The sequence below is a fragment of the Periplaneta americana genome, chromosome 5, assembly GCF_040183065.1.
Source record: "Periplaneta americana isolate PAMFEO1 chromosome 5, P.americana_PAMFEO1_priV1, whole genome shotgun sequence".
In the NCBI taxonomy this organism is placed as follows: Eukaryota; Metazoa; Arthropoda; class Insecta; order Blattodea; family Blattidae; genus Periplaneta; species Periplaneta americana.
This window is the reverse complement of record NC_091121.1, coordinates 126044307-126069299: the sequence shown is the minus strand read 5'-3', so window position 1 is coordinate 126069299 and position 24993 is coordinate 126044307. Positions and strand designations below refer to the sequence as shown.

The following is a 24993-nucleotide window of genomic DNA, read 5'->3' as shown; positions in this document are numbered from 1 at the left end:
ATGTTAAACAAAAAACAACAATAGGAGAATCAAGAAGAAAATGCAGTTTCCAGTACAATTTAAAAATAAAGGATAATGTAATACCTGTGTGCAAGGAAATGTTCCTTTCAACGTTAGGGATTGGTGAATGGTCGGTCAGCAGTTGGGTCAAAGACACAGCAGAGGGAGATTCAAAATCAAAGGAAGTTCGTAAAGATGGAAATAGCTTAATGAAAAATAATGTTTCTAAATTTCTTGATAAAATTCCGAAATTACCATCCCATTATTGCAGATCATCTACTTCCAAGCTTTATTTGGAGCCACATTTCTCATCATTCAGTGAACTTTACAGAGTATTTAAAGAAGAGTGTAACAGCTGCAATAATATTCAACCTGTAGCTGGTAGAGACTTATTTGTGAAACTCATTAAGGAACACAACATTGCCCTTTTCAAACCAAAGAAAGATGAGTGTGATCTGTGCCTTTCTTATAAACTACACAATGTTTCAGATGATGATTATAATGCACATCAGTTGAAGAAAGAGAGAGCAAGACAGGAAAAATCTGTAGACAAAAAGGAAGCAGAAGAAGGTAAATGCTGTATTTTAAACAGAAATTAGCATGTCATAATTTCACAATTTACAATTTAGGAGACGGATCTGTAGTATGTTATGTTTGGCATGAAGTTGAAAGGGGACTGGACGCCAACGTGTTTGCAACATGCATTGCAAATTTCTTGGACACAGAAATAAAAGACTGCGATGAAAATAAAAACAAAATATTTTACAATGATGGCTGCTGTGCCCAAAATAGAAATGCAGTCGTCCCTAATGTACTGCAACATTATAGCGTTGCCAATGGAACAACGATTATGCAGAAATACTTGGTGAGAGGGCATACCCAAATGGAATGCGACAGCGTGCATTCTACAATTGAGAGAAGAAAGAAAAACAGGGATCTGTACTCCCCAGCCAGTTATGTTCAAATGATAAAAGAAGCACGATGTGGTAAACAAGGGCAGTACAAAGTGAAATATTTGTGTCATGAGTTTTTCAAGGATTACTCCGAAATTCAGTATTACAAGTCAATACGTCCAGGAAATCAAGTGGGTGAGCCGTGTGTTACTGACATTTCTGCACTGAAGTATACTCCAAATGTTGGTATTTTATACAAGTTTAATTTTGACAACGATTGGAAATTAATTCCTAGACGCCCAAATACAATCATCGGAAGTGAGAAACAACTTTATGCTGGACCTATTCCTATTTCTACACAAAAATACGTCGACCTGATGTCTTTAAAGCCGGTTATTCCAAGAGGCTATCATCCATTTTACTAGGGTCTTCTTCATAAATAATTCAGTAGATAAAGCACATAAAATGTGTAATACTTACTATTGTGTTCTTGTAGGCATACTGCATTACTGTATTTGAATTATATTAAGTTCCTCCAATTAAACTTGGGTTAAATTAAGATATGTTAAATTGTTTGTTTCCTTCCTTTCCCTATGAGATCGATTTTCAGTAAAATGCAAAAACTCGTAACTTTATCTTTTTTCAAAGTTGTTTGTGTTAAAACCTCGTATCTCACAAAAAGGCCCCATAATTTATTTATAATGCGTAGTTAATATGAATTATACACATTCAACATTTGGTTTAATAGTAGATATTAAACAATATTGGTGTCACATAGATTGAATCAAAATTGTGGATATGAGACAGTTTTTTTAGTTTCCTGAAAATTGTGGGTTTTTGAGATACGAGGTTTTGCTATCTTAACGACGATTTAATTAAATACTTAGTAGTTGATGAAAAAGATATTACTGTCTTTTAACATAAGCATTCCTAAATATAAACAAAAATTCTTAATCAAAAGGAATAATTAATGTAAAAAATATGAAATATTTTCTTGCCACTTAATTTACTACCAAAATGAAAAATATTCACATTATTGTGCCAAATGACATAAATGTATTCACTTATTTTTCAAACACTTAAAGACACTTGTGTAGTACATGTAACTGCTAAATCACAAACTTTAAAAAAAATTAACAATAGCATTAAGAAATAAAATATTGCAAATATGTTGTGACACACGAACATTTCTGTCATGTTAGTTACTAATTGGTTTAAATGCACTATAATACATAACTCTTGTGAAAGGCTTATACACTATGCCTACAGTTCTTATTATACAAAACAACACTAGATTACACTAAAATACACTTTCAAATTTAAAATATCCACGGTTGTTTACAACCATATGTGGTGAAAATTCCTGTATAATGTCATGTGACGAATACACCAATATGTTAGCCATTTGTAGTACTTCCCTTCCTTGAACATCACAGACACTTTAAATTCTTCGCCACCACAAGCTTTTGTAACTTACCCTGTATATTTTATGTCTTTTTTTTCTTTTACTTGGTCATTTAACGACACTGTATCAACGATTAGGTTATTTAGTGTCAATGGGATTGGTGATAGCGAAATGGTATTTGGCAAGATGAGACTGAGGATTCGCCATAGATTACCTGACATTCGCCTTATGGTTGGAGAAAACCTCGGGAAAAACCAACCAAGTAATCAGCCCAACTTAAATTCTTGAAAATACTATAAAAAATGTTCAAAATTTATAAATATTTATATCAATAGAACTAATATAGATAAAAAAAGATCTATCTTTTAGAATTGCTAAATGATACCTAGGGTAAGTTAATTAATATTATTAAATAAAACGATTTTAAATTAATATCACAGGAGAGGAGAATGGAAGAAATCCAAAATCCTTAGCATTGGTCAACAACAAATTAATATCAGAAATGTAGTACTATTTATCTATGTGCAAATAATTACGCCAATTTATTTATACATACGCCTAGTATGGTGGCTAACTACTTACCATAAAATGTACTGTATAAGCTTGTGTTTTGTATGAAATAAATTAACATAAATCAATTTTTGTAAGTTTTTAATCAAGGAATTAAACAAAAGTACATATAACGTTAGATATAAATTAAATGTTCTACACGAATTTTAGGCCTACAGACTATATTTTTTACAACAATTGTTGTTAGTCAACTGTCCGAACCTCAAAAGTGATACCAGGAAGACACCACTTATGAGGCAACTAGGCCAGGGGATAATGGGGTTATCGTGGCCAGTTCCTTTCCCCCTTACAACAATTATGGAACACACCTTCAAATTTATACAGATGCATCTCTAAATCCTAATAATGGGACATCAGGAGCAGGGTATTATATTCCAAAATATCAAGAAAGTTATTTCATACCATGTTCATCCTCCTCCAGTCTTGACACTGAATTGCTAGTTATTGATGCTGCTCTTCAGTGTGTTGCTCAAATTACTGAAAAATTTATTTGCATACTTACAGACTTCAAGGGGGCTAATTTAATATAATTAAATATGTACCAAACCTATATGCACATAGAATTATTCAAATTCAGAAAAAACTAAGTAAACTAAAAGAACTCCAAAAGGAAATAACATTTCAATGGATACCTAGTCATTATGGTATACCTGTAAACGAGAAAGTCGATAATATTGCAAAACAGGCAACATATTTACAACCAAGAACTCTTGAAGGGATATCTCCATCCAGTGCTTTTGCTTCAGTGAAGTCTCATTTTACAAACCTATGGATCAACAATTGGCTCTCTTCTGACAAAGGGAATATTTTACAGTGTGTATAAAAGAAACCAAATGACCTGGAAATGTACAAAAACTTGCCCAGACATGTTCAAACATTTTTAACAAGAGCCAAAACAGGTCACATTGTCACACAATTGTACCTACACCAATTTCACATTTCTGATAATCCTACTTGTCTGTGGTGTAATAATCATGATGAAGATCTGGAACACATTCTTCTATACTGTTCATCCATAAACCACAAAAGAAGTAAATTAAAATCATCAGTACCAGTTGCAGAAGACACAGCCCTGCAGTATATATTGACTACACTCCAACTTTGGCTACTAGCAACAGGCATCTATAATGAACACCGATCAAAATACCCCTCATTTCTCGTGAAAAACAACTGAATAGACTACAGTGGACTGTAGTGGACTTTATGTTGTCAGCAAACAGCTGGATACATTAAGAAGATTGAGTGATTGATCTTTTATAAAGTGTTTAACCTACAGTATAAGTACACTGAAAAAAAAAAAAACGCACAGGTGCGTGTGCACACACATAATTATCTAAATCAACAATAAGTATTTGAAATCCCACTACTAATAATGTTTAGGCATAAAGATTTTCAATAACAATAAAAATTTAAACTGGATTTGAAGATGAACTTTAGTGACACACGAACATAATGTTTTTGTTCGTGTGTCACAGGCATTGTGTTACGTGTGTCACGTGTTTTTCGTGTAGAATTTGTACATAAATCAAAATGTTGTCCATATAAGAAATTGATTGTTATGTGATGTGTCTCACTTTTACATTTATCAATCAATCAATCAATCAATCAATCAATCTTCTTACTGTATCCAGCTGTTTGTTGACAACATAAAATCCACTATAGTCCACTGTAGTATTCAGTTGTTTTTCACGAGAAATGAGGGGTATTTTGAGTAGTGTTCATTATAGATGCCTTTTGCTAGTAGCCAGAGTTGGGGTGTAGTCAATATATTCTGCAGGGCTATATCTTCTGCAACTGGTACTGATGATTTTAATTTACTTCTTTTGTGGTTTATGGATGGACAGTATAGAAGAATGTATTCCAGATCTTCATCATTTACATTTATGAAACATTAAAAAATGAAATGATTTTGAAGAAATATAAAGAACTGTCCATTTGAGCATGACACACAATCTGTCAACCTTTCTTTATAATAATTATAATGAAGCACGAAATAATCATTGTATTACGGTTTCTATGCATTATAATTATTAACAGAGGTCAGCACTTCATTATTATTTGAATTTAACATACAGAAGTAATGATTTATTTGCCTTAAATGTGCATTCGAATATGTCATTTTTCTAATAGATAATTTCGCGTTCTTAAACCACAGAATTCTTTGTGCTTTTTCTCCCACATACGTGTTGTTACACAATCATTGTTGTCAGATTCACAAATTCGGATCATAACAAAAAAATGACATATAACGAGCAGAGATTTGTGAGATTTTTCTTTTTCGTGAAAATGTCACATTTTCATGGAATTACTCTGTAACTATTTATTTAATTACACTTACCTGAATATAGAGTTGAATTGGAATCACAGCGCAACAAATATTAATACGAGTATTACTAATTAATTATTAATTCACAAGCTTAGGTACTTGCATTTTCAGCAGTTTCCTTAACTGAAAACCGAAATTATTGCTGCCAACATAACAGTTACAAAATAACTGTCGTAATATTTGTCAGTACCAGAAATTCGAAACGAAGTTGGTAAAAGAAAATTCAATCTGATAGCTAGAAAATCACTTAATCCACTAGCATATGTAATAGAGGAAAAATGGTTAGGTTTCACTCTTAGGTATTAAGTAAGCTGATTCAGACTATACCAGCATTTATAAAGTAAATCATTTTTACTTAAAAAGTTATGGGAGCATTGGATTGATTAGCAATAATTACAGAGCCAAAACAATATTTTATCATCATCATCATCATCATCATCATCATCATCATCATCATCATCATCATCATCATCATCATCATCATCATCATCATCATCAAGGTCACACAAGATTATCCCTTCTTCTTCTTCTTCTTCTTCTTCTTCTTCTTCTTCTTCTTCTTCTTCTTCTTCTTCTTCGATGCCCCACATCATGACCTGCACAGCATCACTTGTTTTGACAATCGTTCTGGTCCCATTTGTAAAATATGATCGTTCCATTTTTCCTTTCTGTCACTAATCAATTCTTCTAAATGAAAAATATTTAATTCTACCGTTATTGTGAGGTTGCTAACTTCATGCCTTCGTATGTATCCAGCTACCACTCTTAGAAATCTCATTTTTGTCGACTCTATATGTTTCTCTTTCCTGATGTATTTAATGCCCACTTCCCTGACTCCTAAGTCAGCATTGACATTGCCATAGTCTTATAAAACTGAATTTGTGTGTCTTTTCGTGCTTTTCTTGTCAAAATCCGTTTTATTTTTCTGCACATCTGACTAAATCTGTTTAATTTGATCTCTAAATCTTCATCTTTTTCATATGTAATATCACAGCGAAGTAATTAAAGTGACTTACTTGTTCTACAGTGGCTCTCATAATTGATCGTACACTTACAGTTTTCATGTAAATTGAATTATATATTGCATTTAGCAGTATAATTTACATACAAAACAAATATAATTATAACGTCTATTATCATTTCTCCAATTAAACATAGTTTGTGGGTAATTTGTTTACAATGGTAATGAAATAAAATTAAATTTAACAAAACACAAATTATTTCAACATCACATAATTTCATGGTACGTAGGAAAAAAAAAACATTATTTACAAGAACAATGAACTCAATACTTTGTGGACAGTCGCTTGGCTTTAATAATTTCTCTCAGTCATACTAATTTATTTGTGATGATGAAACTAGAAATATTTGACCATTCTTGAATTAAAGCAGCCTTAAGCTGACTTTTACTTGTCACAAGGTGTTTTTGTACCCTTTTTTCCAATTCTCACCACAAATTCTCAATTGGATTAAGATCTGGGAATTGAGGTGGTGTATTCAAGCGTTTTGGGGTGTTATATAGCAGCCACAACTTAACATTGAGGGCAGTATGTTTTGGGTCGTTGTCATGCTGGAATTGATAGTACAACTCCAAGCCCATTTTCTCCACACTTTATTCTTCCTGGCTATACGCTTTGCTGTAATGACAGAGAGGGCAAGAGAGGAGGAGGGGTGGCTGGTTATATTAGATCCGATTTGCGACCTAAAATTATTCACCATTCACCAAGCCAGTAGTGTGCCAAAGGGTACGCACACAAAGGAAGCAGGTTTCCTGCTTTCAGGTTGCCGGCGCCGACACGTGCTTACCAGCGCCAAGAAGTTTTACGTGTTAGCTAATGAGGTCCGAACAGAAAGGAAGCAGGTTCGTACTTGTCAATGCGTGCAACAAGCGCCTACAAGTTTCCGGAATGGTACGCACACAAAGAACGCTGGTTTCCCGCTTTCAGGTTACCAGCGCCGACACGCGCTTACCCACGCCAAGAAGTTCTGCATGTTAACTAATGAGGTCCGAACATAAAGGATACAGGTTTGTACCTGTCAATGCGTGCAACAAGCGCCTACAAGTTTACTGGAATGAATCTTTAATTCCTGCTTGCTGGTTGTTGACGCCTGTATTCTGTATTATCGGTGCACAGTAGAAAGTAAAATTAATAGTGCTGCATTAATTGCTGCTGTTTATAACAATCCCACGATATGGGCTAAAAAAAATAAGTACCATAGCAAAAGGAATGTAGTAATTGTTTAGTCAACTGTCCGAAGACAGGTCTGAACCTCACAATTGATACAAAAAGCATAATTTATGAGGAAACTAGGCCAGGAGATAATGAGGTAGGGTGGCCAGTTCCTTTCCCCCTCCATTGCATACATCGCCGATTAGTGAAGAATAAAGTTGTTGGAAAGGGATAAGTGCAGAAATGAAGCAGGACAGTAAGTAAAATATCTAGGCCTAAAGATAAGAATAGAAAATGTTTCACAATAATTGAGGGATTTCTAGATTAAACATTATGTCACAAAAATTTATTTTTAAAAGGTTTATATGATCCTAATGGGGAAATTAGACTAAGCAGACTAAGAAACCTTTAAATGGGGAATTTCTTAAAAATATTTTATAAACATTTTTTTCTATAGGTAAGATGGGATTACGTTTTTAAAATGTTTTCTGAAAAATCTTATCGATTAATTTGATAACTTTTATCTTCCAACACTTCGGTTGTTGATTTGATTGCTTACGAAATGCTACATTAGAGCTAATTAATTCTCTTTATAGTACTCTTCTTAGAAACAAAGCTGAGGATGAAGTGGAAGTATAGGCTACTATAAGAGATTAGTTTGCAGTCCATTAGTGTAATATGTTTCTAGTTAGCGATGTATGCAAAGGATGGGAAAACTAACTGTCCACCCTACCCCTTTATCGTCTAGCGTAGTTGCCTCATGAGTGATACCTTATTGGTGTTACTTAATGAGGTTTATATCTGTCTTCAGACAGTTAACTAAACAATAAACAATTTGCCGTCAAACTTGGGAAAATTCCACCTTCTCGATGTGGAGATCCTGGTAACTGCAGCGATCACACAGTAAAATGATCACATTTTTTAAGCTATGAAGTTCCTTAACATGTAGTGAAACCCAGGGAATTTGAGCAAAGTGTCTGTAGCTCCTGGTAATCCAGATGAGACACAGTTTTATTCTCGACAGCGACTGAATTCGACGACCATCGTAGTGCAACACCATCCTCACCCTCACCGAATAGAGAGGATATTAGTGACATTAAGCCCTAATTTTTCCCACAGAATGATGACTAGATCTCGGATTTTTAGGCATTTAAAAACTGACTTTTAGGCACCTAAAATAGGTCCTGAATTTATCAAATTAGGCATTAAAAACATGGATTTAGGCAGCTAAAAATACAGTTTCAAGTAGCTAAAATTACTATTTTATGCAGCTAAAGTGTAATTTCTAGCCACACGAACTACAGTAACTATAAAAATGCAATTAATTAGTAAGTATTGAATATTACGGTATACAGTGACAAAACAGTAAGAAAAATATTGCGATTAGAAACTTGATTTCTGTTAAGTCTTAAATTCTGAATACTGGTACATAATTTTTAAATAATTCATCGGCCTCAGTGCTCTAAGGCTGCTAATACATAAGTGCTTATATTACAATTAAATTAATTAATTTACCAATGAATTTACAGTTAACACATTATTCATAATTGGCATTTCAATACATAACTACGTTTTTCTCTAATTTTCTATCGTCAATCTTTGCCTTTTCTTAGACAGAATCATTTTATAATGGAAAAAATGCTTCTCAGTGATACTGAAGCAATGGATACCTATTTAAATCTAGCAATATTTACCATGCTAATATCTTTAGGGAGAACTACATACACCCTCCCTATTCTTCACATTTCTACTGTCTGTTCAAGTGCTCAACAAAACCAGTCCTTCCAGGAATTTCTTCTTTCCTACAACCAAACTGTTACAGGATACTTGTACCATACGCATCCCATTACATTCAAAACTTTCTCTTTCATGTTACACGAAAATTTAAAAATATATAGGCCTGCGTAACAAAGATAAATGGACAATTTTACGCTCTAAAACCTTAAATATATGCATTTTTAAGAACCGCAAAACCGCTTTCAAATATTCATATTGTACATAAAATATGAAGATATTTAACTAGTTTTGAGTTATCTCTACAGATAAAAATAGGTATTTAACCTAAAATCCGAGATCTAACGATAAACCACGGCCTACTGCGTCAGAGTGCCTGATATTATGCCTACTACGACGTTTTTGGAATCCTCTTGTGTATCTGTTACAGAAAAAGAAGACGTAGGCCAACAGATGTATTCAATGATTCTGTGCTACATATTGAAAGGCAGAAGTTTCAATATTTACAAAAGAAAACAAGTAGAAAATGTGGTCAAGTACGTGAGGAGATGAATATCTACACTTTTTAAAAAAATCTACTACCATAGATATCAATTACACCAGTTTTTGGTTAAAAGATGTTCCACTGCATTTACAATGTAATAAAATGTGTCCAAAGTGATTCTGGTATACTGAAGAAATGTATCTTCGTCTGCATTCAGCTCACTAAAGAAGGATGTTATTCACAACACCTTTTTTACAAAGATTTATTGATGAATGTAAATTGTTTTTCTTGTCTCTTTTAATACATCTATATGAGACTATCAAAATATAGAAGAAAGTCTTCATCAGACGAGCTAGTCATCGTGAAAGCAACTGGCAGGTTTTACCGCTTTAACACGCGTTCTCTGTGTCCACCACTCAGCGCCGATAGGCGCAGGCAATCGGCGCTGGCAGCCAGCGAGCAGGTTACCAGCGTTTGCATGCTTCCTTTGTGTGTGTACCCAAACCCGAATTCATGTTCATTGAAATTTGCACCTTATTTACAAAATGTCTAGTGTGTGTCGTATATAAACCCCCCCACATATATCTGATGTAGATGATTTCGAAACCTCCTTACTAAATGTAACGCTGCAATATGAGAACGTTATAATAATGAGGGACTTCAATTCAAATTTACTTGCCTCACATTCTAGTACGACTAAAAGACTTCAATCATTCTTCCAGTGCCTTGATATGGTAATCCTACCCTAGCTCCCACATATCATACGGAAGGTACAGACATATTACTGGACTTTATAATTACTAACAATCCCAACAAAATACTGACGCATGGACAGTTGCCTGCACCAGGACTATCAGGGCATGATATCATTTATCTATCGTTTAATCTGCAGTGTCCTAAATCGATCCTAGAGTAATTACTTACAGGGATATTAAAAGAATAGATGATATTGCACTGAAAGAAGATGCTGCACAACTTCCATGGCACATGATCTGGACATTACGAACTGTAGACGAGAAAGTAGACTTATTCAATACGTTAATACTTCAACTTTATGACAAACATGCACCATTAAAGACCAAACGTACCAGAAAGACCCCAACCCCTTGGATGACGACTGAAATACGTAGCCTGATGTCTGAACGCGACTTAGCCTATAGAAAATACACCCACAACAAAAACGACGAATATTTTAATTTCTATAAACACCTCAGAAATAGAACAACTCAACTAATAAGAAACGCTAAACTCAAATACTCTTACAAAATTATAGAGCCCAACATAACCCCTTCCGAGTTATGGAAAAATCTGAAGGTTATTGGACTTGGAAGGGCTATTGAACAAGCAGACGTTCCCATCCCACTTGACCGCTTGAACGAACACTTTGTAAAGGACCCCACCTTAAACGACACAACGAAACAAGACACAGTTTTGCCTGACTCAGCTCCCCCAACTCGAGACAAATTCTATTTTACCGACGTCACTCCTATTGACGTAATGAAAGCCATCCGACGCATCAAGACGAAAGCTCAAGGGCCGGACAACATTAGCATATTACTCATACAGAAAATACAAGACATAGTAATATCTACAATTGCACACATATTCAATAGTTCCTTAATCACTTCAACTTTCCCTAAAATATGGAAGCGAGCTTTTGTTCTTCCTCTTCCAAAAGTCAAAGTTCCCACCGACCCGAACGACTATAGACCAATAAGCATCCTGCCATCCATTTCAAAACCACTGGAAAGAATTGTACACAGACAAATTACTAACTACATGAACGAACACAAACTATTCGACAAGTATCAGTCAGGTTTCAGAGCTGGACACAACACAAGCACTGCTCTACTTAAAGTGACCGAAGACATTCGTGAAGTAATAGACTCTAATAAAGTAACATTACTAACACTTCTTGACCTTAGCAAAGCTCTCAACTCTGTAAATTTGGACCTTCTCACCCATAAATTGAGAAATCTGTATTTGTCAGAGACTACTGTGAGTTGGTTCGAATCCTACTTACGGGAAAAACAACAATGTGTTGTATCCGGGAATCGAAGCTCTTCTTGGCTTAACATAACATCAGGTATACCACAGGGGTCGGTACTCGGATCATTGTTGTTCACAATATATCTCAATGATATTACATCCCTTGTAAGGCATTGCAACTATCACTTGTATGCTGACGACCTTCAGTGCTACATCTCTTCCCGCTTAGACCGAGTAAACGACGCTATAGACAAACTAAACGAAGACATTGACTCGATTGTGACATGGACAAAGAAATTCCATCTTAATATCAATCCTGGAAAGACACAAGCAATTATATTAGGACACAAATGGCAAATCGACACTGTAAAGCACCTCGACATTTCCCCCATTAAAGTAAGAACAGTGCATATCCCTTTCAGTTCTTCAGTAAAAAATCTTGGCATTCACATGGATAATAATCTCAACTGGGACATGCAAATCACAGAAACCTGCAGAAAAGTATATCCTATTATCCATGTGCTAAAAAGGGTAAATGTTCATCTTCCCTTGCTTAAAAAAGTCTCTTGTGCAGATGCTTGTATTTCCCTATTTTGACTATGCTGACATTTTACTGACTGACCTTTCCAGCGACAACAAAACGAAACTTCAACGTGCTCATAATTTGTGTGTACGTTTTGTAAGCAATGTTCATAAATATGATCATATTACCCCATCCTTGGAAACAATAGGTTGGCTTAAACTAAATAAGAAAAGAAATTTACATTCACTTCTTCTCTTCGAAATCTTGAACTCTTCTATTCCTTTGTACCTGTCGTCTCGCTTCACTTACCTTTCTTCCCACCACAATCTGAACACACGCTCTCGCCATGAAACAATACTAACAAAACCATCACATTGCTCCTCCTCATACTCATCCTCTTTCACAATAGCCTGTCAAGACTCTGGAATTCGTTACCTGCTAGCATCAGGGACTGTCGAAATAAAATTGAATTCAAACGCAAACCTACTAGGCACTTGGTCAGTAATTGAGACTCGTTCAGACATGGTTTCTTATAAATAGTTCTCTCAATTTATGGTAATTTCATCACTATAGAATTTTGTTATTCTAGGTTTAATTTGTAATTCAGTAAATACAAAAATATTCTTTGTTCTTAACTTCTATGATAAATTGTCTAGCTTTCATTAATCAGGTAATCTTGTCGTACTTTAATTTTTATTGTAATTGTAATTTTAATATTAATTGTAATTTCATTCTTCATATTATAGTTGTAATCCCCTGGTAGAAGGGTAGAGAAGGCCTGATGGTCATATCTCTACCAGGTTAAATAAATAAATACTACTAATACTACTAAATACCATTAGCAGACATACAGCTCCAAACCATAGAAGAACCACCACCATGTTTTACAGTTGGGTGAAGATTTTCCTTTTTAAACTTTTTTGTTAACTCTGGTCCACACGAAATTTCGTCCATCAAAACCAAAAATGTTGAATTTACTTTAATCACTATAGATATTGTTTTCCTGAACTCTTCACTACAATTTACATACCTTTTCGCAACGTCCTATCTTTTACGTCAGTTTACTTCCATGATCCATGGCTTTTTCCTTGTTACTCTACTGTGATAACCTGCTCTTCTTAAAGTATGACGAATCGTTTCAGTAGATACAGGTTGACTAAGTATTGCATTAATGTCAGAGGTCAGTTTTGGAACACTAAGTCGTGGGTTATATCGAAATCTGGAAACTGTTTGGCATTCATCTCCTTTGTTAAGTTTTTTTTTTCTACCTCGGCCTCTCTCATTTTGTGTTCTTGTGTTTTATATATATCTGTGTGTGTGTGTGTGTGTGTGCGCGCGTGCGTGCGTGCGTGCGGGCGCGCGCGCATGGTGTAGTAAAACTACTGACAGTCACGTTGCAACTACTGAACATCTTGTCCAGATAGTAATAGAGATGAGTTCGAGGCAAGTTAATAGGTGTATATTCAATTTTGTGATATAGTTGATCGTGTATTTAAGCTAATACAATTATTATGCAGTGATTACAGTATCTTGAAACAGAGGTGGAAGGAAAAAATCGTAATTCTAAATTGTAAATGCATACTCTCAGAATAATGAACATTCTTTAAGTAAAATCGTCTCTGAGTGATTAATCTCATAAAATTGTATGCTTAAATAATAGTGTACGATCCACTGTATAATCTTATCTCTTATCATTATTTTTTATGTTTTAGAATATTTTTCAACAAATGGCATTACTTTAGTATTTTTTGTTGAGATTTCTAAATTGTAAGTTGAAGTACCTAATATTACATAATAGCTGGGAGACCCTTTGTAGATCATTCTCAGAGTTAGCAAGTATCACCTAATCATCTGCAAATATGAAAATTCCCAGTAATTCTGGTAATTTCTCTACGTAAAAAAATGTAAAACACTCGAAGTACAGACAGGATTAATTGGACGGATAAAATTATGACAACCACAGCATCAAAAAAGACAAAACAGTTAGGAATAGCGAAACATCTTAAAATATGTACCTGGAATGTGAGGGAACTAACTTCAAAAACAATATTTTAACCCAGGGGTCGTCAGCACAGAGCACGCTGGGGCTAGCCTCTCTTACCCATGGAAAACGCAGTGCACTATAGTGCTCTTGTAGCTGCTAGCGGGTATGCTCTCTATCTCTCCATGTTGCACGACAGTGCACATGAGATGCCACCGCATACCCATTGCACATTTCAGCGAGTGCTGACGACCACTGTTTTAACCTTTAATCTTTTAGAGTAAAGAATATTGAAAACTTTTTGCTTCAATTTCTGTACTATGTTTCGAGTATTTTAGTCAGACTTGTAACAAAAATGTAAGATGGAGCATAGTTTTCTATCCTATTTATGCTTGTTTTGATGCTTTTCCTTACATTCTTGTCTTCATATATGATATTTAGTATCCGCTGTCTATAAAGTTTCTTAGAAAAACAGATAGACAGACAGATGGATGAATGGATGGATGGACAGACAGACAGATTTATTTGTTCCATAATATTCTTACAGTTGCAGAATGCCCATTTCTTGTTTAACATATAAAAAAAATCCAAATTTGAAACATGTACAGAATTAACACCTTAATAACAATAACATACACAATGCAATATGGTTACTATTTAATAATGTATTAAATATACACAGAAGATTATTATATTATTATTTACCCAGCAGGTTTATGTGAAATGTCAAGAATTCGTCTGCAGACTAGAAAGTGTGAGATATTAAATAACGTTTTAGTTATACTGTAAATAATCCAGGGTTTTGGTTATGATTCTTAATGTCCTCACGAAGAGTATTGAAAATTTTTATTGCCATATAACATACTCCCTTTTGATAGCGTGATAAATTTGATGATGGTGTATGGAAAATAATTATTTCTGCTGGTATTTATACTTTGTATGACTGAATATGTTAGAAAATTTTCTTTATTTCGGTACATAAGAGGAAATTTACTAAAGGATATATGTAGGCCTATTGATTTGTTCAGGTCAGAATTTCTAATTTAAAAAAATGGTCGACACAATTCATTAGGCTTTGCTTCAACTATTATTCTAATTGCTCTTTTTGTAGTAAGAATATATTTTTATTTTCTGAAGAATTTCCCCAAAATATTATTCTGTAGAGCGTAATGGAATGAAAATAAGCAAAATATGTCTTTAAGATCCTACTGTTTAGAAATTGCTGTAACACTTCACGAAGCATGCTGGGCTAAGTTTGGGGATTATTTCTTTAATATGATTTTTCCAATTTCATATGTTATTAATATATGCAAACCAAGAAATTTGGTTGTTGATGTTTCCAGTAGGGATATATTGTTGATAAGTGTGTCTAATGTTTCAGAGATTAAATTTGAAGTGGTTTTAAATTGAATTATGTTTGTTTTATTAATGTATAGTGCTAGTTTATTGGTTGTGAACCAGTCATAAATTTTAAGGAGAATTATTTCTTGTTTTATATTTAAATGTGGCAAAATTGTTGTCTGTAAATGAATGACTGAGAACCATAGTGGACGAAGTGCCTTTTTTTCTAAATTTAGAAAACACTGGTTAAAATTTAATGATCAGAATAATTCAGTGAAACATGTGGATGAAGAATACACATGATCACAAGGAAAACTATAACCTGAGATCAAGACGCACAGGAAGAAGAAGTACATCAAATGTTAAGCAAGCCAATGACGTGGAGAGAAGACATTGAACCAGAAGAAGGGAGAAGTAAGCAGGTACTGGTAGTAGGAAATGTGGGTAGCTATGCAATAAATGTGAAGGGTATAAGTGACACAGAGATAATAAAGTATTTTAAAAAAGAGAGGAGAGAAATATAACGAATAAAAGGGAGGGGTTGTTAAGTGAAGGAATAAGGGAATCTGCAGTAAATCCAACTTTTGTGAGGTCTGATGAGTTGGAGAACCAGTCTGTTATCGAGTTAAAGTGTGGAAAAAGTGCTAGATGAAGAAAAGAATAAAGAAGATGAGTGTATGGCAGTGAATGGTAGAGTAGTGAATTTAAGGCCAGCAACTAAAGGTGATATTGATAGTGTTACGTATGCTGAAATGAAAAGTTGAGGAGCCATGTAGGCCTATAATGTCTGTTGAGCTATTAGGGAATGGAAAGTAGGAGTGAAGTATGGTGAGGGCAAGGTGCTAAATTAGCGAAACATACTAGAAGTTTGTCGACCTGGTTGGCGAGTTGGTATAGCGCTGGCCTTCTATGCCCAAGGTTGCGGGTTCGATCCCGGGCCAGGTCGATGGCATTTAAGTGTGCTTAAATGCGACAGGCTCATGTCAGTAGATTTACTGGCATGTAAAAGAACTCCTGCGGGACAAAATTCTGGCACATCCGGCGACGCTGATATAACCTCTGCAGTTGCGAGCGTCGTTAAATAAAACATAACATTTAACATTTTACTAGAAGTTAAGGAAAGTCAGTAAGAAAAGACAAATAACAACATGTGAATTTAGTGACAGTGTAATAGTGGAAGAAACAGATCTAACAACATTACTATTTTTCAGTGGTGAAGAAGCTATTAGTGGAAAGTTTTGTTAGTAAGTAAGGAGTGATTGATAAAATGAACTAATTAAAAATGATTTAAGTAAGGAGTAGCTAAGTAGCAACTGTGCATGAGTTAAGTTAAGGCATAAGTTTTTTTATTAAGGCAAGGATATAAAAAGGAGTGGGGTGTGAAATAAGTGGTTATAGAAATCAGTGAAAAGAGAATTGAAATAGGGATGTAGGACTAATGGTCTTGTAAAGAATAAAGAGATTTAAATTATTATGTTATAAATGAAGAATAGAATAGAATATATTTAATAAAGAGAGCAAGAGACAGTAAGATGAATGGAACTAAGGAAGGGAGTAATTTAGGATTAGTTCCTAAATAGTGAGTAAGGAAAAAAAGATAGGATACATATAGTTTAAATTAATGAACTTAACAACAGGGAACTGAAGAATATTGTAAGTCCATGAATATGGAACAAATGGTAATGGTTGCACCATGTACAAAAATATGAGATCCACCATTATATGTAAAGAGTTGTTTGGCAAATATATATCATATCAATTCAGTTAAACAATTTTTAAGAAACTAACTTTTATGTACTATTATTCAAGTGTATACTTACAATTATTACAAATCAACATATAATTTGTATTTCAGATTTTAACACCATAAAAATAAAAATTAAGTTTGACATTAAGTGGTGCCTTGTTGGTATTACTTGTGAGGTTCATCTTCCCTCTAGAGTTACAGATTAATGATTCATTCAGTTTCTTTTTCGTCTGTTTGCAACATATTAGTATTGAAGCCATGGTAGTTTGGTGGAATGTATGAAAGCATGAAAATTAGGTCCTCATACTTTGATTTTCCTATCTTTTCCTCTCTAAGGGGAGAGTATATAAGTATATCCTTTCGAGAGACGTCTGCCCCATAGGATTAGTGTCTAAAATTTTTCATTCTTCCATATCATTCAGAGTGTATCGAAATTTAATTTTAAATGGTTTGACATCCTGGAAGCGAAACCATTTTATTTTAAGCCACTCTACTGAGCTGTATACGCTGGGTCAATCAGCAACGTCGGCCCGCATCCATCAATGCCATCTTTTCTAACTTGGATTCTTGCCATATCCTACATCATAGCAGCATAGATGTATGGGTAAATGAGGAGAGGGGGAAATAGTCTTCATGGAAAGCTAAACTGTCAATTATATTCACTTGGAAGTTTGCTAACAAGGGAGACAGATTTTATACTCGCAAGTTCGATACCAAGGAAGATAGATATTCAGAACAGAGTATGAGTTGGTCTTTTAGAATGTTCCAAATGGGAACAGAAATACGGGATACCATAGCTTAAGATTCGTCTAGCGGTAATGTATAGACATTTTGTATGAGAAATTGGTAAGAATACTCCTCTCCTTTACCTATTTGATAGTAAAAGGGTTGTAATATTGTACAGGCATATATACATTTTTTTTATTACGAGCCGTTAGTTGATACTGAATTTGTATGTTACACAGTTGAATACAGTTTTAGGAAAGTTCTGTGCATATTGACCATTACACTTTTCTTGTCATTCATATTTATTTTCTTAATATTGTGTAATTAATTATTACTGTTATCTTATTGTATATATTATATTTGTATTTACTTGTATTTTTTCATATAATCATATTTTATTATATATTAATTAATATTCAGCTTTGCTTTGTTTCTGCTTGTTTCCACTGTGCCATGTTGGTCAAATCCATAATCATCCATTACATCTGACTCGATAGACATATCCAATATGCTGTGTGAGGCATTTTTACATATGGTTTTTAGAGAGTGGTTTTATAGATGTATGCTGTGAACGTATCACTACTAATCGGTTACTGAGATCTTTATGTTGATGAAATCAGATTATTGTATCTTAGTGACATTGAAAGGCTTGTTCTTTCTTCATTTCTTTATAAAATCTAAATAATCGTCTATTACAAAAAGAGGCTTTGCTTCCCACTCAGCAGTTTCAATACTACTAAAATCTCTACCATTCAGGAGGTACAAGTGGTTAGATTCAAGAAGCTTTTTTTTTACGACACTTTATTAACTGATATGATTATCTAGCTTCTGAATGAGATGGTGATAAAGCCAGTGATATGAGTCCAGGGTCCAGTGCCGAAAGTTACCCAGCATTTGCGCTTATTGAGTTGAGGGAAAACCCCAGAAAAATGCTCAACCAGGTAACTTGTCCCAACCAGGATTTGAACCCGGACCCACTTGTTTCACCGTCAGGCATGCTAACTATTACGTCATAGTGGTGGACTCAAACTTATGGTCAATGATTTTGTATTGTGAATTATGAACCAAAGTTGTCCACAAAGTAGGAATGTATTGATTACAGTTCTGATCCTCACAGATATCAGAATAGGCAGCTAGGTGATTTGCATGTTAGCTGACATTCTTCAAATAATGAAGAAGACAGGGCAGTTCATAAGAGTAAATATACAGGCCGAGTATGTATTGGTATCTGTAGACACTGCTGGGTAGTCACCTTCGAAAACTAGGCATGTGTCACTAACTACAGAACTGAAGTACGGTATTATGTTGTCATATGTCACTTTGCATAAACCGTAGCTAATTATATTTTTTTACACTAGCTATTGTAAATCTTTGATCATTCATTTATATTGTAACTTTTTTAAACTAAACAACAATGTAACTTTATTATCTCAACAATAATTCCTTTCTACAATTCACCTTAAACGCTCTCGTCAACAATAGGATTTTCACTCAACACAGTATTCGTTATAGCACTCCACTGACGACAATGACAATTTACTTGGACTATTACGAACAACAATGAACTGTTAATTTTAACTAATGTTCACAAAGCACTATTTACAAATCAGAACTGTCAGTTCTCAGTTCACAGTTCTTTTAGCTCAGTCACTAGAGTTCACAGTATCTCGAACCACAGACCTTCAGAGACAGTCCACTGTACTCGAACTCAGGTCCCTCCAACTGCGGTCCACTGCACTCGAACTCAGGCCTTCGGATGCTGACACAGTTGCGGACGCACACTCAAGTCGAACTCCGGTACACAAGACTGGCTGGCTTGCTCTGTTCACTGGCTTACTCACTGAATGGCTGAATAAACTGAAAACTGCTCAGGTTTGCTCGCGTTTCTTCTTTTATAGCTAAACCATAGTTACGAGAAACTTCTACAGGTGTCCTCTCGAATTATCTGTATATCTCCACTTCGGACGGACTTCTGGAAGAGTCGGGAGGGTCCGTCCCCCCTTCACTCCGCACGTAGCAGTTGCGCGTGCAACCTCCCCTCGTCGCTTTGACGTAATACACACCCTCTGCCCTTCAGCATGCAGATGCTCCCCGTACCAGCGTTTCGTCTGCCGCGCACCCTGTTGGACGCGTGTTCGAACCCCGTTGCAGCTGTCACAATATTCTAACTAATTGCGTCCTAGTCTTTTGACTGTTGGGACTATTACCTCCCATGTGTAAACATTGTGAATAGTAAAATACGTAGAATAGCATATATTTATCATATCTTTCCTTTTTAAGATCACCAATAATTTTAATGTCACCTCAAAATCTGAGGCAGTGACTAAGAAGAAGAAGAACAACAACAACAACTTCACACTCTCATATTAGTTTATTGTGCATGATCAGATTATAAATAATCATGAAGAGGAATTTTAAATTTGGTTGGGACTAAATTGCCACTGTAAGCTTACTTATAATTTATAATAAAAACTCGTTAAATTGTTACCGGTATATGAAATATTATATTAAATTGTTACTATAAAATATTAAAGTTTATGTGTATAATTCCAGCACAAATAAGGAATACTCACACGAACAAAATTAGACTTACAGTTTAGAAGAATTCACTATACGTAGACAACATTCAGAAAGCTGCTTTTTCTGCACCAGGGATGCTGAAAAGATGACTTGTGAGAAAATCTGGTAAAATATTCTGTAAAAACTTGTTTATCCTCTCGTGCAACCTTCAAAAAAAGATGGTGCAGTTAACGTCAATGGAAAAACATTTGATTAAAAATTGATGTTTATACAGAACTATTTTTACTTTTCGTTGCGAATTTTCTAGCTTTTAAAAGCATCTAGTTTACACTACAGCAGGGTAGTTAGTGGCGGAGAATAAAAAAAAAAAAATCTGGCTCATTGTCTAAGGATTACCATTCCCTATAAACACATGCCATACGTGAATTAAATCACTGAAGCTAGTTTTCATATTCATCTATTTCTGTTATTCCTTTTGGAACCTGAGTTTCTTGCCTGGTGTGTCGAATGATGATTTTATTTCAATGTGTCTGTTTCTCATCCACAATAATATGCTGCACAATGCTAATGGATAATTTAAACTCAAATGCTATGATGCGCAAATGGTTATCTGAATGGTTCAACACGTGTAACAATGAGTTTCTCTGTTCAAAGGTGTTTGCCATATGGCTGTCATACTACCTGACAAAAACAAAGTACAATGAATGATGTCATGCTTCAATTTACAGCAGTGCTACTCATTGGAGGGTTCCATGTTCTTTTAGTCACACTGTGACTAACTTTATTCCCACCAGAGATTGGAAACAGTCACCAATAAAGAAGTGGATTAAAATGATGTGCTTTGCAAGAAAAGCAATGGCCACTATATTCTGGGATGCATGGGGTGTCATGGTGGTTGATGTGTTCCAGTATGGATGCTCAATTACTGCTGATGGTTATTATGAATTATCCTGATCTTCGAAGCAAGGGTGTGATCTTCCTCCATGACAATTTTCGACCACACATGGTGCAGGGTACACACTTGACTTGAGCTTCACTTTATCCACTGGGAGATGATGGAACAAACCATCTGGATTTGACTTATAGTGACTTACATCTATATCTGTGCTTTAAAAGCATCTGTTGAAATATCAATTTAGTCCAATCAAGATATTTATTTGGTTTTTCAACTTAACTTTACCATCAGGACTACTTTGCATGCATTGGGGTTGGACAAACTGATTTTATGTTGTGATAAGTGCCTCATTATGGGAATGGCTGTGTGAAAAATAGCCTATTTGTGGTGCTGCCAATGTTTTATTCATCTTCAGAACTACATTGTTGTTCACTATACTACGTTGCATTGTAAACTTTCTTCTGATCAACCCTCGTAAAGTTATGCATGTTCTCCATTGCATGCATAGCTATTATCTGTGCATTTCGAACTGGCGGATCAAGGTCATGTTCAAATGTACAGAAGTACAAACCACGCACGAGTCACTGAACTGAAGAACTGGTAATTCCGGCTGTCTCAGCTGGCTTTAGTTGAGAAGAATGGTCCAGAATTGGGTTAACACATGTGGCAAATGCAGTCCATTGCTTGACCTTGGGCTGCCAGTTCGAAATGTACAGATAATAGAAGTAATTTATTTTATGTGAAACTGAATCACAATATGTTGTGATGAAGTTTTTGGATTTTCCAACCATATTTAGAAATTTAATTTATTTTCAGGACTACTTACAAGTTTCACCCTTAGGGTAATGTCACTCGATACAGTTTATACTTGTGAGTACTGTAAGAGATTCAACAGATCAGACTGAACCTTCCAGATCTCTAGTGACATTTTTCTGAGAGTGGAATTTGTAAATGATTCCGAAACATAGGAGAAATTAATTTTCCATTGTTGCAGAAACGAAGAAAAATTTAACACAATCATCACAAGAAATACCTGAAATTATATATAAGTTTCTAATTTTAAATTTTTGAATGTATTATATTGAAAGATTTAATGGACGATTTTGTTCTATTGTAGGTTGTGAAATCTGAATGTTCTCCAGAAGAGACTAATTTACCAGAAAAGGAAATAAGACAGAAACGCAGCATTGGAAGTGTTATTACAGGAGGCCCTTCTTCAGCAGATACAGCTGATTCATATATTGTACAGTTGGCAAATTTTGCTGTTTCTGAACTGGATAAAGCTACCAATTCATTGTATTCTCAGTGTGTTGTTAGGATTGTTAGTGCAACAAAACAGGTTTGTACTTTCTATCAAATGTATGACATAACTTAGGTAGATTTATTTTATTTTGATTAGTTAAAAATATTCTTGTTACAAACTAATCATCAAGATCAAATAGCAACATTTAATGATTTCATAATAAAAAAAAATTACAGTAGAATTCCTCTTATCTGGCACCAAAGGGACTAGGTAGTTTCAGATACGAGATTTTGCCAGATAATTGAATAAATAACAGATATAAAATAAAAAGTTCATATTTCATGGTGCCAAATATTGAAACTTCAGCCATGTGAAGGTTATTTCTCTATCACTTGCTCATAACTGAATAAACATAAAAACTGTGTGGATTTTCCTTATTAAAACACATCACACTACACAAATAATACACTAGTTTTAGGTTCGAATATTCACTGAAAATTAAAGTTTGTGCGAACTTCCTAATGTGATAACACTGATGGCCCAAATGTAATTAAATAAACATAACAAGGGTGTGGATTTTCTTTATTAAAACAAATCACACAACACAAATAATACACTAATTTTAGGTTCGAATATTCACTGAAAATGAAAGTTCGTTCAAACTTCTTAGTGTGGCAAAACTGATGGCCCAATATGGCAGATTTAAACTTCTTTTTTTTTTTTGGCCCAGCCAAAAGTACCATTGTTTTGGTATTGGCCGTTATTTGGGTGCCAGTTATGAGAGATTTTACTGTAATAATAATAATTTTTCATTTTGTTTCCTTGTGCTTTTATGTATGTCATTCTATAAATTTAGTGTGATTTTTCTTCTTGTCGAAGCTCCCACTCCCCCCCCCCCCTCTTCACCCCATACACAGTATGCTACATTGTTCTTCAAAATTTAAGAGATGTGCATTAACCTCCTACACTTTTCACTGCTAGGAATTGAAAGATATTTCTAGATTAATTGAACCAAGTCCATGAGACTCTCTCATGGTAACTTTTTTGCATCTGCCATAGATCATCAATCTGCCATAGATAATCAGACCATTAGTGGTAGTGCTATTTTTTTCATCTGAATCATTTTAGAACAAGGAATGAATAAATGCTTTGAGGTGTGAGGCCTCATGACAGTTCTATACAAGTGAGCTAAGCAATGAATGTAAGTTGCAAAATGGGCTGATTGTGTTGCTTTGATTTGAGAATGAAGATGAAGTTAATAAAGACGGCAAAATGAATCACGCATTTATTTGCTCTAGAGTAGGTTGAAAATTTCCAGAGAAAACATCAATCAAAAATTCTACTTGAACTGAAACTAGGTTGTGGAAAGTTAATACTCTAACCATTTGATTTTCCCTTCCCACCTCTCTTTATTTACTTTTCTTTCCTCTCCTCCCCTCCTCTGCTTATCTCTCTTCCATACCTCTCTCATTCTCTTCTATCTTCTCTCCTTTCCTCCCATGACATTTTCCCCTCTCCTTTTGCTACCTTCTTCTACAGTGCATATAAAACTTACTGAATTATAACTGATTATAACTCGCATGTTTAGTGGGGAATACAATGGGAGGAAAATGAATCGGTAATAAATGGCAGTGATTTAGGTCTGTAGTCCCATACAAATATGCGCCGGTAAGAGGTGATAACAAAACATTATGTTCATCTTACTTTTATCAAAGCATATGTATGTTGAAAATGATGTCCACTTTTCTGGAGACATGAATATTTCTAAGTCCTAGGAAATCTTTACACTGATTGGCACAAGAATGTGGTATGTCACAAAGATCAGCATTAAGAGGACTGAAAATACTGTATTTTTATCCTTGTAGAGTGACAGTGGTTCGATTACAGCAAGGGGATCTAGCTACTCACGTGAATTTTTGTGATGGTACTGTTGATCAATCTCACTTATTAATAATTATGGACGAAGCTTTGTTCCATTTAAACGGTTATGTCCACTCTCAGAATAGAATGCACTGGTACACTGAAAGTCCTCATTTAGTGCATAAAGTTTCTTTTAACACTCAGAAAGTGGAAGTATGTGGTATGGCATTACTACATGCAGGTTAATTGGATCCATTTTGTTTTACAATACATTCAACTCACAATGTTATATGCGAGACATATACTGCGGCTTTTTTTTTTTTTCTCCGTTGTTGGTTGAAGATGAAGAACAGTATGCATACTTCCAGCAGGATAACTCCACTGCATGTACAACCACTAGATCATTAGAAGCATTAGAAAAAGTGTTTGATGATCGTATAATTAGTTGCAGATGTTCTCCAGCTCGTTCCCGGAATTTAAATGTAATTTATTATCTGTGAGGGAATTAAAATAAATAGTTGTTGTTGTTGTTTTCTAATGTCAGGCGTTTGACAATAAAGTCATTTGACCTCTTGCACTCCAATA

The 24993-nt window shown here is 34.7% G+C and overlaps 1 protein-coding gene across 10 annotated transcripts in view; it reads left to right on the top strand.

The window, feature by feature from the left end:
- Window positions 1-24993, top strand: part of LOC138700159 (uncharacterized) — a 356318-nt gene that overhangs the window by 40040 nt on the left and 291285 nt on the right. For all 10 annotated transcript variants that reach the window (XR_011332264.1, XR_011332263.1, XM_069826557.1 and 7 more), the window contains exon 8: window positions 22423-22644. Coding sequence is in view for 8 of the 10 variants with exons in the window: in XM_069826557.1 (XP_069682658.1) it covers window positions 22423-22644 (222 nt within the window). In the remaining 2 variants the exon portion in view is untranslated. The remainder of the gene's footprint in view (window positions 1-22422; window positions 22645-24993) is intronic.